This window comes from Lepus europaeus, chromosome 9 (genome assembly GCF_033115175.1).
Source record: "Lepus europaeus isolate LE1 chromosome 9, mLepTim1.pri, whole genome shotgun sequence".
NCBI classification, from domain to species: domain Eukaryota; kingdom Metazoa; phylum Chordata; class Mammalia; order Lagomorpha; family Leporidae; genus Lepus; species Lepus europaeus.
In genome coordinates this window covers 22,414,237-22,429,429 of record NC_084835.1, presented here as the reverse complement: position 1 = coordinate 22,429,429, position 15,193 = coordinate 22,414,237, and the positions used below count along the sequence as shown (strand labels likewise).

At 43.7% G+C, this 15,193-nt stretch overlaps 1 protein-coding gene across 1 annotated transcript in view; it reads left to right on the top strand.

Moving 5' to 3' along the window:
• SMARCC1 (SWI/SNF related, matrix associated, actin dependent regulator of chromatin subfamily c member 1) overlaps nt 1-15,193 on the top strand; it is a 155,869-nt gene that overhangs the window by 100,109 nt on the left and 40,567 nt on the right. Inside the window, exons 23-24 of the mRNA XM_062200743.1 lie at nt 1,047-1,158; nt 2,777-2,931. Coding sequence (XP_062056727.1) covers nt 1,047-1,158; nt 2,777-2,931 — 267 coding nt within the window. The remainder of the gene's footprint in view (nt 1-1,046; nt 1,159-2,776; nt 2,932-15,193) is intronic.

Sequence of the window (15,193 nt, the reverse complement as noted above, 5' to 3'; positions counted from 1 at the left end):
CTCTCTATTTCCCCTCTCTCTGTAGCTCTTTCAAATAAATAAATCTTTTTGAAAAGTAAAAAATAAGTTCATGTAAAAAAAGCGAGACTTGCTTGCAAAATAAATTATGCAGAACAGGACTATACAGCATATTCAAGTTCAGGAACTCTGAATTCCTCATACTTTTACAGTAGTCACCATTTGAGCAAATATGTAAAATATAGGTAGGTATTTACGTATTGATTATGTGTTACATAATAAAATTTTAAGGGTGGGTGTTGACTTAGTGGTTAAGTTGCTGATTTGGATGCCCACATCCCATATCAGAATGCCTGTGTTTAGTCCTGGCTCCCCTCCTGATTCCAGCTTCCTCCTAAAGTGTTTTCTGGGATGCCCGTGAGGGAGACTTGGGTAAAATTCCTGGCTCCTCACTTTGGCCTGGCCCAGCCCTGCGTCACTGACATTTGGGAAGTTGAACTGGCTGATGGGAGATCTTGATCTGTTTGCCTTTCGAATAACTTGTTTATATTTACTTTTAAAGATTTATTTATTTATTTGAAAGTCTAAATTAGGGGCAAGGAGAGACAGAAATCTTCCATCCACTGGTTCACTCCCCACATGCCCACAAGAACTAGGGCTGTGCCAACCTAGAGCCAGGAGCTTCATCTGGGTCTCCCTCGTTGGTGCGGGGGCCCAGCAACTTCAGCCGTTTTCTGCTGCTGTGGTGAATTAGAGAGCAGGATCAGAAGTGAAGCAGCTGGGACTCAAATCAGCATCCAATATGGATGCTGGCATCGCAGCACCTGCTACACTACAACGTTGGCCCCAAAGTAAATATTTAAAAATATTAAAAAGTGGTCAGTGCTGTGGCACATCTCACGAGGCAGCTCAACCCTTTGTCACAATACCAGCCCCTATTTATTTCTTTCCTAGTTCTTTTCCACAAGACCCCTTCAAATCTTTTCTATTTCTTGTTAAAAGTGGTAGAATCTTTGTTAGTCTAAGATGTCAGCTGTGAAACGACTGTTTTCTTTCTCTCATTTCTTTTGGCTTTGTTCACCTTTCAGGTAGAAAATAAAGTGGAAAATGAAGTGGATGAAGGTGATAAACAAGATGGAGAAAATGAGAAACATGGTGAGAAGGAGCCTGACAGTGAAGTTAGTGAGGATACCAAATCAGGTAAGCTGAGTTATGTGAAAATGTAAAATGGCATAGGAGAAATGCAGAGATGTATAGAACTATTTCCTCATTGATTGTGGCCTTGCTTTTTCATGCAGTGATAAATATTCAGTGAGTTTTATTTAGCAGCTAGGAACCAGTACCACAAATGTTTTTTCCTCTTGGTTTTCCATAGTGTGTATCTGAAAATGTTACTTGCCCGTTTGGTTTCTGTGTCGATTGCTGAGGTCCTCTTTGTGCCTGTGTTGAAGGTCTGCAGAATTACTGTGTTTTTAGCAACTGATTTTCTGCATGCCCTGGGGTTTCCATACCATTTCATTCACTGAGGAACCAAAGCATGGGTCTTAGGCTAAGTTCCATTGAATTTTCTCTTATATCCAAGGCGCTACGCCTGGAAGGCAGAGAAATCAAATGATGGTAAGGTGTGTACTATGTCGAAAATGCTTCCCAAATGGAAGCAGACTTAAGTGCTTAGAAAAGTTTAAGAAAATTACTTTATTTATTTATTTATTTATTTATTTATTTATTTTTACAGGCAGAGTGGACAGTGAGAGAGAGACAGAGAGAAAGGTCTTCCTTTTGCCGTTGGTTCACCCTCCAATGGCCGCCGCGGCCGGCGCACCACGCTGATCTGATGGCAGGAGCCAGGTGCTTATCCTGGTCTCCCACGGGGTGCAGGGCCCAAGGACTTGGGCCATCCTCCACTGCACTCCCTGGCCACAGCAGAGAGCTGGCCTGGAAGAGGGGCAACCGGAACAGGATTGGTGCCCCGACCGGGACTAGAACCCGGTGTGCCGGCGCCGCAAGGTGGAGGATTAGCCTAGTGAGCCGCGGCGCCGGCCTAAAGGTTTATTTTATTTTATAAATAGAGTCACAGAGAGAGGTAGAGCAAGAGAGGGAGAGAAGTCTTCCAACTGCTAGATTACTCCCCAAATGACCACAGTGCCAAAGCTGAGCTGATCCAAAGCCAGGAGCCAGGAGCTGCTTCCAGGTCTCCCATGCAGGTGCCAGGGCCCAAGGAGTTGGGCTGTCTTCTGTTTTCCCAAGCCATAGCAGAGCTGGATTGGAAGTGGGGCAGCCGGGATTCAAACTGGCACTCATATGGGATCCCGGCGCTGCAGGCTGGGGCCTTAACCCACTGTGCCACAGCGCTGGCCCCTTTTTATTTTATTTTTGAAATATTTCATTTATTTGTAATGCAGAGATATAGAGAAGAGAGAGGGATAGAGAGAAAAATCTTCAATCCGTTGGTTCACTCCCCAAATGGCTGCAATGGCTGGAGCTGAGCTGATCGAAGCCAGGAGCTGCTTCCAGGTTTCCCACATGAGTGTGGGGTCCCAAGTACTTGGGACATCTTCTACTGCTTTCTCAGGCCATAGCCAAGAACTGGATTGGAAGAGGAGCAGAACTGGAACCGGGACTAGAACTGGCCCCACAAAATTCTTAAACAGAAGAAAAAGGCAGTCAGATCTTTTTGTAACATCAGTCCTAGTTTTTTTGTTTGTTTGTTTGTTTGTTTGTTTAACATCAGTCCTAGTTTGTCATGAGACAAAAATAAGAGGGACGATGGATTATTGAGATTGAATACACTGGTAATAAAGCTTTCTGATACTTGCAGATGAAAAGGAGACTGAAGAGAACAAGGAACTCACTGATACATGTAAAGAAAGAGAAAATGAGATTGGGAAGAAGAAAGTAGAACACGAAATTTCTGAAGGAAATGTTGCCACAGCTGCAGCAGCTGCTCTTGCCTCAGCTGCTACCAAAGCCAAGGTTTGCCCCTGACAGCCATTTTCCAGGGCTGTCTTAAGCCATGAATAGTCATATTGTTTTTAGTTCATTGGGTACATTTAGGATAAAGAGTCTTGCTCCTAGTAGGAGATGACTATTTTCTTTGAGTGACATTTCTAGGTAAGAAATTCACAAGCAAGGAGAAGAAGGCAGAAAGAGTAGATCTGGTCCTAGCTGACGCCTTTCCTAGTTCTATTCAATTGTATCATTTAGTTTAGGAAAACTAAAGAGATCAAAGTAACAATTGCAAGTCTCTGTAAGGGACTGAACATCTTTTTTACTTGCTACAGAACTTGTCTTGGACTCTTGCTCCAGTGATTTCTACCAGACTGAAATAGTTGTGATTTTTAAGACAAAAATCTGTATAAATATCTTACCCCACTGATATTACAGACTGAAGAAAGAGTGTACCTAAAATAGCTCCTTTTCTTGTTGAAGTTGCCAGCTTTTCTGGGGGTGGTTATTTCTATTTATAGCATAGTATCAGCTGTACAGCATACTTAAGAAGACAAGAAAATGTTGTTTTCCCCCACCTTGTGTTAATTTAGCATTTTAAGGCATTCCAAATATGCATATGTGAAGTTTTAAAAACCTTTTTTTCTATTCTCCCTTCTATCTCAGAAGTAGTTTCCTTTCATAATAAGTCACCACATTTGAAGCAACAGTGCTTATGAGAACATTTCTAATCATTTTATCTTCAGCTGTTCTTGATCCTTTCGTAAAGATACTCTTTAATGGTCTTTAATTCCCTCAAACAAGTCTGCTACTGTGAATTACTGTTAGTGTTTGATCTGGGGAAGCAACCACCAGTTCAGACTACACGACCAAGTTTTTAAATACCCACCCATCTGCATGTGTTGAGAGCGCACAGGGAGGGGTGTGCACAAGCCACAGCACTGCTTCCTCACCTCAGAAAGATGCTCCAGCTATTGACTGTTAGTTAACTGTAGCTTGGGGACCTGATTCAGTTCATGCTCACCAGCCTCCTGAATTGTACAGGTTTTTAGCTCTGTTCTAGGTTTCTCTTTCCTACTACCCCCACATACAGGGAGTTTTGAGGAACACTCTTGGTTTACATGGGTGCTGGTTTTGTTTCACACTGGTCTTGTTTTCTCGTTTATTGGAAACATCTGAGTCTGTCTTGCCACATTATTCTCTGTGGGCGTCTCCTTGTCTCTGAGCTGACTTAGCAGTCCAAGGCTCTCACAGACCTTAAGGATGCCTTGAGCATAGTCTCTCTTTTTGTAAATGAGGAGCCAAAGGACACAAGAGATTTTCTTCATTGTGCCCTTACCTAATCTTTTTGTTTTTTAGCTTTCCCTTTAAGTGTAACATACTTAGGTGGACATGCACATTGATAGTACAATGAGTTTTTCACACACCAAGCTCATCGGTGTATCTAGCACTCAAGAAACAACATCACAACACTACTAAGTCCAGAAGCACATTCTTGTATTCCCTTCCAGTTACTGTGCCAAGAGTAATAGCCTGTCATTTTTTTAAAAATAATTGGTTATTTATGTATTTGAAAAGCAGAGTTACAGAGAGAAAGAAATGTATCCACTGGTTCATTCCCCAGATGGCCGTAGCAGCCAGAGCTGGACTAAAATCAGGAGCCTGGCACTCCATTCAGTTCTCCCACATAGGTGGTGGCAAGGACTATCTTCTGCCTTCCCAGGCACATTTAGAGGAAGGTGGATAGGAGAATGGAGCAGCTGGCATTTGAACTAGTGTACTTGGCTGTCCTCTAAAACCATGAATTAGCCTCTCCTGTTTTTTACTAAATATAAATGGAATTTTATAGAAGAAATCTTAGGAAAATAGGAAATTTGTCATGTTGACTGATTATAACCTCTGTATCTCTTGGGCTGAAATTTCAAAGTATTCCTTATGGGATTCACAATTTTTTTCATAATTGAACCCTTCTTACCTCAAGTCTCTTCTTACCTGTCTGGCCTGATCTGCTTTTTGTTTTTTAAGGTTTATTTATTTGAAAGAGTTACACAGAGAGAGAGGAGAGGCAGAGAGAGAGAGGTCTTCCATCTGCTGATTCACTCCCCAGTTGGCCTCAAGAGCTGGAGCAGTGCTGACCCGAAGCCAGGAGCTTCTTCCTGGTCTCCGTTGCAGTTGCAGGGGCTGAAGGTCTTGGGCCATCTTCTACTGCTATCCCAGGCCATAGCAAAGAGCTGGATGGGAAGTGGAGCAGCCAGTTCTCGAACCAGTGCCAATACGGGATGCTGGCGCTTTAGGCCAGAGCGTTAATCCACTGCGCCACAATGCTGGCCCCCAGCTTGTCAGTTCTCCAAACAGAATGCAATCTCGGATCTCTAGTTAAGCTCTTTTGTACGTTGTTCCCTCACAAAGCATGGTTCTGGCATTGTTCCTTCCTGCTCTTAGCCCTTTATCCTGTAGTGTTTTGACTTCGCTGTGTGTTGCCTGAGAAAAAACAGAAATGGTAGACTACCTGAAAAACTATTTCAGGTCCTTCGTGTTTTCCTGTGGCTTTTACAGCTGTTCATCTGTACAGCTTGGGGCACAAATTTATGCCCATTGTGCACTTGTAACCATCTCACAAGAAGTGTTTGACTCATTCACCACAGAAAAGTTGCTTTTATGGATCATATGTCCCGGCCCTTTCACATTCAGAGGTTGGAAGAGTGTCCCAAAAACGCTTTCTTTCAAGTTGTTGAGTTTTCACTCTGCCATCAATCAGTTTATTTCTAATAACTTGTGTCTTCATTCCCCAAACACCTGTGTTTTCCTCTGATTTGTCACAGTGGTACAGATGCTCATGCTACATGAGTTGGCACACATGGACTAGTTGGTCCCATTTTTACAGCTGGATCTGATGCCTTTCTTGGCACACATAATCATTTTTGTGCTACGTGGTAATTGGGGGATAAGGAATTCATTTAAATTACTGTAATTAGCATAACGAATCCAGCCGATTCAAATTTCTCTTACTTTCATTTTGTTCTCCTGTGTCTATAAACAGCTTTGTTATTATGTTTTCCTTGATAATCGTTTGTCACATTCTGACACTGAGTGGTAATTAGAGGTTCTAGATCTAGCCCTAAAGCTGATGAGTTGGCATGCTGTCTGGCTTCTCCCTCTCCTTGCCATATGAGAGACTTTTCCAGAACATGTCAATTTTTTGTTGTTGTTGCACCTGCCAACAAACTGTGAGTTGCCCCACCTGGAGGAGTGGTGAGTGGGTGTGAACAGGAGCACCACTGGCTGAGTGCCCTGCATCCCTTCCATCTGGATGGTTAGGCTTAGAGGGAAGGAAGGCCCCAGAACTATTGCTGGAATAAACTACAAACCTCAGAAACAACTTTTTTTTTTTTTAAAGCAGCGATAGGTGACTTCCAGGAAAGCAGATACCAGATTTTCTTAAAACCACAATCATTCTTTAATTTATTTTACAAGCCATATCATTTGTACTTAATGTAAAATGACTATAGTGTTGACTGAGTGTTGACTCTGGGGCATCAGGAAGACTTTCTACACCCTCAGAAATATCCCATAATTTGCTCATTTGTGCATGAAATTTTTCCCAGATACAAAAAATTATTACTGTAAATTTTAGCCACAAAATTTTCACAGGTAAGGTTTGATAAAGGCAATTTACATTAAACATATTGACAGTTGATACCCTGTCTTTACTTGATAATATCACAAAGTGGGGTAGGGAGCATGGAAGGGAAAATGGGCCTTTTTGACCATTTTGCCTACTGTTGGCCCTGTCCACTTTATTTTTTTTTTTAAAGATTTGTTTATTTATTTGAAAGTCAAAGTTAGAGCAGAGGCAGAGAGAGAGGTCTTCATCCGCTGGCCCACTCCCCAGTTGGCCTCAAGAACTGGAGCTGCACCGATCTGAAGCCAGGAGCCAGGAGTTTCTTCCCGGTCTCCCACATGGGTGCAGGGGCCCAAGGACTTGGGCCATCTTCTACTGCTTTCCCAGGCCATAGCAGAGAGCTGGATCAGAAGTGAAGCAGCCAGGACTCCAACCGCCGCCCATTTGTGATGCTGGCACTGCAGGCAGTGGCTTTATCTGCTGTGGCCCCAGCTCTGTTCATGTTAATAGAAACTATTTCTGTTATACCCTTTGGAATCCATACTTTGTTTTTTGTTTTTTTGTTTTTTGACAGGCAGAGTGGATAGTGAGAGAGAGAGACAGAGAGGAAGGTCTTCCTTTTTGCCGTTGGTTCACCCTCCAATGGCCGCTGCGGACGGTGCATCTCGCTGATCCGAAGCCAGGAGCCAGGTGCTTCTCCTGGTTTCCCTTGCGGGTGCAGGGCCCAAGCACTTGGGCCATCCTCCACTGCCTTTCCGGACCGTAGCAGAGAGCTGGCCTGGAAGAGGGGCAACCGGGATAGAATCCGGTGCCCCAACCGGGACTAGAACCTGGTGTGCCGGCGCCGCAAGGCGGAGGATTAGCCTGTTAAGCCACGGCGCCGGCCCCAGCAGCTATTTCTTATCTATACTTTGTTATATAAAGTTCACCCAGTCCTTTTCCAACCAAGTTACTAGTACCTTCTTAGTAAGCATTTTCTTAGGTTGTGTTCCCCACTTCTCAGATGTTCTGTGATATACTCCCAGGCCTCATCGTTCTGCTCATGTTATATAAAGCCATGGATTGATGCTATCCTTATAGATCTTTCTTGGAAAGTTTTTGTCATCACAGCTGCCACACCTTTCAAGAGCCCATAGGCTGAGCATCAGCGTTGTTTCTGTTTTGGTTATAAATTGCTATGCAGCTACCATAAAACTCAGTGGCATTGGTGCATCCTCAGCCTCAGCTGTTCTGGACATCTGGGGAATGGACCCAACAGTTGAGGAATATCGCTGTCTCTCTCTCTGCTTTTAAATAAATTGGTAAACGAAGAACATTTTAAATTAGCCCCATTTACTGCTGATTGATTTTCTTGGCCTGCTTTCTACTTCTTGTAGGTCTCATTTTCAGTTTATTCTCCATCCAGTTCTGTTCAGTGTGACAGAATGTCTTTTTTTTTTTTTTTTTTTTTCCCCAGGCAGAGTGGACAGTGAGAGAGAGAGACAGAGAGAAAGGTCTTCCTTTTGCCGTTGGTTCACCCTCCAATGGCCGCCGCGGCCGGCGTGCTGCGGCCAGCGCACCGCACTGTTCTGATGGCAGGAGCCAGGTGCTTATCCTGGTCTCCCATGTGGATGCAGGGCCCGAGGACCTAGGCCATCCTCCACTGCACTCCCTGGGCCACAGCAGAGAGCTGGCCTGGAAGAGGGGCAAACGGGATAGAATCCGGCGCCCTGACCGGGACTAGAACCTGGTGTGTCGTCGCCGCAGGCGGAGGATTAACCTATTGAGCCGCGGCACCGGCGGACAGAATGTCTTAAAAGTTTTTTGGAATTTCTGTATTTAAAATATAATCACCATTAATCGAAAGCAACATCATTATTGTTTTTCCAGAACAGTTCCCTCTTTTGCCTTAGTCTCTGAGTCACAGTGTTAGAGTGAACAGAGTCCTTAATGTTTTTAGTTTGCTTTTTGTCTAGTTAGAACTATGTAGGAAATTTTTAACTGCAATAATAGTTATGCAAAGAAATTAAGAGGTGGACATACAGAGGTAAAACAGAAAACAAAGCTAGAACTAGGGGAAACTATCAGTAACAAACATTTCAGGAAAATAATACCAGGTAGGCAAACAGCCAAAGAAGACCCTCTTTTAAAGGTTTATTTATTTATGTGTTTATTTGAAAGAGTGATGAGAGAGAGAAAGACTGAGATCTTTTTCATCCACTGATTCATTTCCCAAATGCCCTTAACAGTTGGGGCTGAGCCAGGGAGAAGCCAGGAGATATGAGCTTCTGGGTACGGGGCTGAAGTGTGTGGTAGGCACTGGCACAAGTGCTTGGGCCATCATCCACTGCCTTCCCAGGTACAGGGAGCTGGATTGGAATTAAACTCTTGCTAAGAAGAACCAAAGATGAGAAACTTCTTTGTTTTATCCCAAATTATATTCCTTCATATTTCCTCTAAATTCTAGCTGAAAAACACATTCTTCTTTTGTCTTTTAGCTTCTTAGAATAAAATAGGAAAGGAATTCTTCATTCTGCTTGGAATTATCTGAGATATATTCAAGGCTTCATTATTTGCCCTTTATATTTCCACGTTGCTAGGGGTGACATTGTTCCAGAACATTATGCTGTTCTGTAAAGCTTCAATAATATTTCCTTCCCTGTCCTCAAACTCTTTTTTTTTTTTTTTTTTATCTTTTAAAGATTCATTTATTATTTGTTTGAAAGACAGAGTTACAGAGAAAGAGAGAAATAGAGTGATAGGTCTTCCATCTGCTTGTTCATTCCCCAAATGGCTACAGTGAACATGACTGGCCAGGCTGAAGCCATAAGCCTGAAATTTCTTCTGGGTCTTCCATGTGGGTGCAGGGACCCAAGCACTTGAGCCATCCTCTGCAGCTTTCCCAAGCCATTTGCAGGAGGCTGGAGCAACTACAGTTCAAACCAGCACCCATATGGTGGGGTGGCACTGTCACAGATGGTGGCAGCTTTACCCACTACATTACAACATGGGCCCCTCTTCTTGAACTCTTGCCAGTGGTTTTCTCTAGGCCTTTTCAGCTTATGCCTCTTTTGTGGTTCTTAAAATCCAAGAGACATTTTAGATTTTTGTTACAGCAGCTCCCTGTTTCCAGATGAGAGATTCTTTTCCTATTTTTATTTATATGTTTGTTTATTTATTTATTTAAAAGGCAGAGTTACAGAGAGGTAGAGACAGAAATCTTCCATCTTCTGGTTCACTCCTTAAATATCTGCAATGGTCAGACAAAGCAAGGAGTTAGGAGTTTGATCTGGGTCTCCCATACAGGTAGCAGAGGCCCAAGTACTGGAGCCCTCTTTTGCTGCTTTCCCAGGTATACTAGCAGGGAGTTGGATTGGAAGTACAGCAGCTAGGATTGAAACCTGCGCCCATGTGGTCTTTACCCAACTACACCACAACGCTGTCCCCTGAATTCTTTTCCAAAAGCCAAAATTTTAATGGTTTAAAAAACAGCTCTAAGGCATGCGGGCATGTAATGGTTAAGGCATTTGAATCACACATTGGGTGTCTGAGTTCACTTCCTGGCCCTGGCTCCTGATTCCAGATTCCTTCTAATGCAGACCCTGGGAATTGGCGGTGATGGCTCCAGTATGAATCTCCCACACATGTGCCTTTATGCCATCTATATGGTGGAACTAAATTGCCATTCTGGTTCCTGGCTCCAAGCTTGAACATCCCTGGCTGTTTAGGGAATTTTGGGAGTGATCCAGCAGAAAGCCTCATTATATGAAATTTGAACACCAAACAGCTGAACAGTTCTACACCATGTGTTATCAGATGAGTCATCAAAAAAAATTTATTTAGTTTTTTGAAGAGCAAAGTGACAGAGGTAGGGGAAAGAGTGTAAGCTAGAGAAAGAGGTATTCCATCCACTAGTTCACTTTCCAAACACCTACAACAGCAAGGGTTTCACCAGGCTGAAACCAGGAGCCAGGAACGCCATCTGAATCTCCCTTCTTAGTGGTGGGGACCCACATCCTTGGGCCATGCTCTGCTGCTTTCCCAGGCACTATAACAGGAACCTGGATTGGAAGTGGAGCAGCCAAGACTTGAACTTGCAATCCAACATGGGAGATACATGCATGCAGACTCTCAGTTCAGTCATTTAATAGTATGCACCTCACTGGTGGATTTATATGAAGGTTCAGACTTCATTGGAATCCTAGTTCTTATCAGTGGTAACTGGGTCCTTTCTCTTCTCTGTATCTCCAGCAAGTTCATTATACTTGTCAGCTTGGAACTCCCAGGGAGAACATTCCAAGAGGAAGAGCTTAAAAGTTCCCAAACCATTAAAATTGCAGCAGTATTTTCTACTTAGCAAGGCATTTAGAAAACCTGCCCTGACCCTGCTTTTTTTCTTTTTTTCTTTTTTTCTTTTTTTTTTTTTTTTTTTTTTTTTTTTGACAGGCAGAGAGGACAGTGAGAGAGAGAGACAGAGAGAAAGGTCTTCCTTTGCCATTGGTTCACCCTCCAATGGCCGCCATGGCCGGCGCATTGTGCTGATCCGATGGCAGGAGCCAGGTGCTTCTCCTGGTCTCCCATGGGGTGCAGGGCCCAAGCACTTGGGCCATCCTCCACTGCACTCCCTGGCCACAGCAGAGAGCTGGCCTGGAAGAGGGGCAACCGGGATAGGATCGGTGCCCCAACCGGGACTAGAACCCGGTGTGCCGGCGCCGCAAGGCGGAGGATTAGCCTGTTGAGCCACGGCGCCGGCCCTTTTTTTTCTTTTTCTTTAAAAATATCTGTTTATTTGTAGTGGGTAAAGCCGCGGCCTGCAGTGCTGGCATCCCATATGGGTACTGGTTCGAGTCCTGGCTCCTCCACTTCCAATCCAGCTCTCCGCTATGGCCTAGGAAAGCAGAGGAGCATGACCCAAGTCCTTGTGCCCTTGCAACCACGTGGGAGACCTGAAAGAAGCTCCTGGCTTCAGATCGGCACAGTTCTGGACATTGCAGCCAATTGGGGAATGAACCAGCGGATGGAAGACCTCTCTGTCTCTCTCTCTCTCTCTCTCTTCCTCCTTCTCTCTCTGTGTAATTACAGAGATTTTGATTTTTTATCTACTTTTATTATTTATTTGAAAGAGTTACAGAGAGAAAGAGGCAGCGAAAGCATCTACTGCTTCGCTCCCCAAGTGGCAGCAATGGCCGAAGCTAAGCCAATCAAAGCCAGGAGCCTGGAGCTATTGAGTGCAGGGGTCCAAGCCCTAGGACCATCTTCGACTGCTTTCACAGGCACATTAGCCGAGAGCTGGATCAGAAGTGGAGCAGCTGGGACTCGAACTGGTGTCCATATGGGATGCCGGCACTGTGGGCAGCGGCTTTACCCACTGTGCCACAGCGGCAATCCCTCTCCCTGCCTTTGATGGAACAACAGCTGATGAACTTTTGGTCAGCTTTGGTCTACCACTGGTTCTTTCTAAGCTCTGCCATTTACTAATCTCTTATCCTTTGGCAATTAACGTAACTTCTGAATCAATATTAGTTTCTTTGAATCAGAGCTTTTCTGGTCAAGATTTTTAAAGAATTAATGTGCAGAATGCTCTATGCTGGAAAGTGCCATACATTCATTATTTATTAAGCCATTATTGAAGTGCCCTTTATGTGCCAGTACTGTGTTACAGCTGGCTTTACTTTGATGCCTGAAATAGATGTGAAGAGTTCTGCCTCTTAGGAGTTTACATTCAACTTTTTTTTTTTTTTTTAAGATTTACTTATTTATTTATTTGCAAGTCAGAGTTACACAGAGAGAGAGAGAGAGAGGTCTTCCATCCGCTGGTTCACTCTCCAGCTGGCCACAACGGCCTGAGCTGCACTGATCCAAAGCCAGAAGCTTCTTCCGGGTCTCCTACGCGGGTGCAGGGGCCCAAGGACTTGGGCCATCTTCTTCTGCTTTCCCAGGCCACAGCAGAGAGCTGGATCGGAAATGGAGCAGCCAGGATTCGAACCGTGCCCACATAGGATGCCAGCGCTTCAGGCCAGGGCGTTAACCCACTGCGCCACAGCGCCTGCCCCATCTTATTTATTTATTTTTTTTGAGTTGAACTATTGCACTGTGCATTTAGATGTGAAGGAAAAGAAGAAAAACTTAAGAATCTGTATAAAATGTTAGAAATGTAACCTTATAGAAATGGATCAGTTAAGTAAGATCTAACTACAGATTGTATACTACTTAAGATTTCTTAGGCCCCTGCATCCCCTGGGAGGCGCCTGGTTCTTGTCTTCGGATCGTGCCAGTTCCAGCCATTGTGGCCATTTGAGAAATGACCCAGTGGATGGAAGATCTTTTCTCTTTTTCTCTCTTGCTTTTGCCTCTGCCTCTCTCTAACTCTGCCTTTCAAATATATATATATATATATATATATATATATATTCCTTAATGCATTCTTTTCCCCTCTGCCTTTCTCTCCCTCTCTCTCTCTTCTGTCTCTCTCTCCCCCTTTTTATTATGTTATGATTTAAAAGATTTATTTATTTTATTTGAAAGGTGGTTACAGAATGAGAGAGCGAGCTATCATCTGGTGGTTCACTTCCCAAATGACCGCAAAGGTTGGGGCTGTGCTGGGCTAATACCAAGACCCCTGAGATTGTTCTGGGTCTCCCATGTGGGTGCAGGGGCCCAAGCACTTAGGCCATCTTCAGCAGTATTCCCAGGTGCATTAACAGGGAGCTGGATCAGAATTGGAACAGCCCGGTCTCAAATCAGTGCTCATATGGGTTGCCGGTGTTGCAGGCAAAGGCTTAACCTGCTACACTACAGTGCCTTCCCCAGGTTCTTACTTCTTACCATGACTCTTTGCAGAACATTTTCTGGGTTCCATCTTGGCAGTTTATTGTTCAAAATTAAAGAATTAGCATGAAAATAACCTGCTGGTGACTAAAATGAAGTAAGTGCTTAATAAATACACTTTCCCCTGGTCTCATAATGTAGTCTAATAGTTAGCTCTCACTTTTTCCATTAATTTTTTTTTCTTAAATCCACCATGAATAGTATTTAGATCTGTTAACAAATGTTTCCCAGCAACACTTGATAATATTTATCAAGGGTTTGTAATTTTCCTTCAGAATCTGTTTCTGAACCTTTTTTTTTTTTAATGTGTGCAGGCTTTTTCTTTTCTTAAATATTTTATTTATTTTATTTTATTTTAAGAGTTAGAGTTACAGACAATGAGAGGGAGAGACAGAGAGAAAGGTCTTCCCTCTGCTGGTCCACTCCCCAAATGGCCGCAATGGCTGGAGCTACACCAATCTGAAGCCAGGAGCCAGAAGCCTCCTCCTGGTCTCCCATGTGGTGCAGGGGCCCAAAGACCTGGGCCATCCTCTACTGCTTTCCCAGTCCATAGCACAGAGCTGGACTGGAAGAGGAGCAGCCAGTATCAGAACCAGCACCCACATGGGATGCCAATGCCACAGGTGGAGGATTAACCTACTGCACCTCGGCACCAGCCCCTCTGAACCTTTTTTATTTAACTTGGTACATATATGTCCTCATATCAATAAATTAGTAAAAATTCCCAAGAGTCTCGGTAGCAGGGAATATACTATCCTATAAAAGAAATTATTTTCTTCTAGATCAGAGTTATTCTGTTATCAATAGAATAGTCATGGAAATTTAAACAACAAAAAGGGAATTCTTTGTTTAGATCTATAAATATAGGAGATAGATGAATGTGTATTAATAAATCCATTGAGATTCAATTGGAAAAACTCAGAAAATGATTAGTATACAGGACTTGGCTCACTAGTAAGTCAGGGCTTCACATGGGAGGAAAACAGTTATTTGGATTTTGTGTGGTTTTTTGTTTTGAGAGAGATTTTCTACCTGCTGTTTGCCTCTCCAGCTGCCCACAACCAGAATCAAAGAACACAATCCAAGTTTCCCATGTGGACTGCAAGATCCCGGTTAATTTGACCCATCACTGTTACTTCCCAGGGTCTGCATTAGTAAGGATCTGGAGCTGGATATTAAGCACCTTTAATGGTGTCATAATCTGTAGACTACCACTGCCACAGTTTTAATGATTTACTCAGTTTTAATGATTTTATAGAGAAAATCAGAGTTTATAAATACTTAAATAAATCTGGGGTAGGCTTTGTGGTGCTGTGTGTTAAGCCCCACTAGGAAAGCCTGCCTGTCTTATTGGAGTGTATGTTCAAATCCCAGCCACTCAGTTTTCCATCCAGCTCCCTAGTAATGCTTCCTGGGAGACAGCAGGTCATGGCTCAAGTACTGGATTCCAGACACCCACGTGACAGACTAGGTTGGAGTTCCAGTCCTTGACTATTGTGGGCATTTGAGGAATGAACCAGCAGATGGAAGATTTCTTTATCAGTCTCACTCTTGATTCTGTTCTTTCAAGTAAATGAAAAAATAATTAAACTTAACATTTAAGTAAGTAATTGTAACACTTAAAACATGGGGCTGGCTGTGTGGCATAGGGCGTAAAGCCAATGTCTGCACTGCTGGCATCCCTTAAGGGCTCCGGTTTGAGACCTAGCTGCTCCACTTCTGATCCAGCTCTCTGCTATGGCCTGGGAAGCAGTGGAGGATGGCCCCAAGTCCTTGGGCCCCTGCACCCGTGTGGAAGACCTGGGTGAAGCTCCTGGCTGCTGGCTTCGGATCGGCTACAGCTGTTGCAGCCATCTGGGG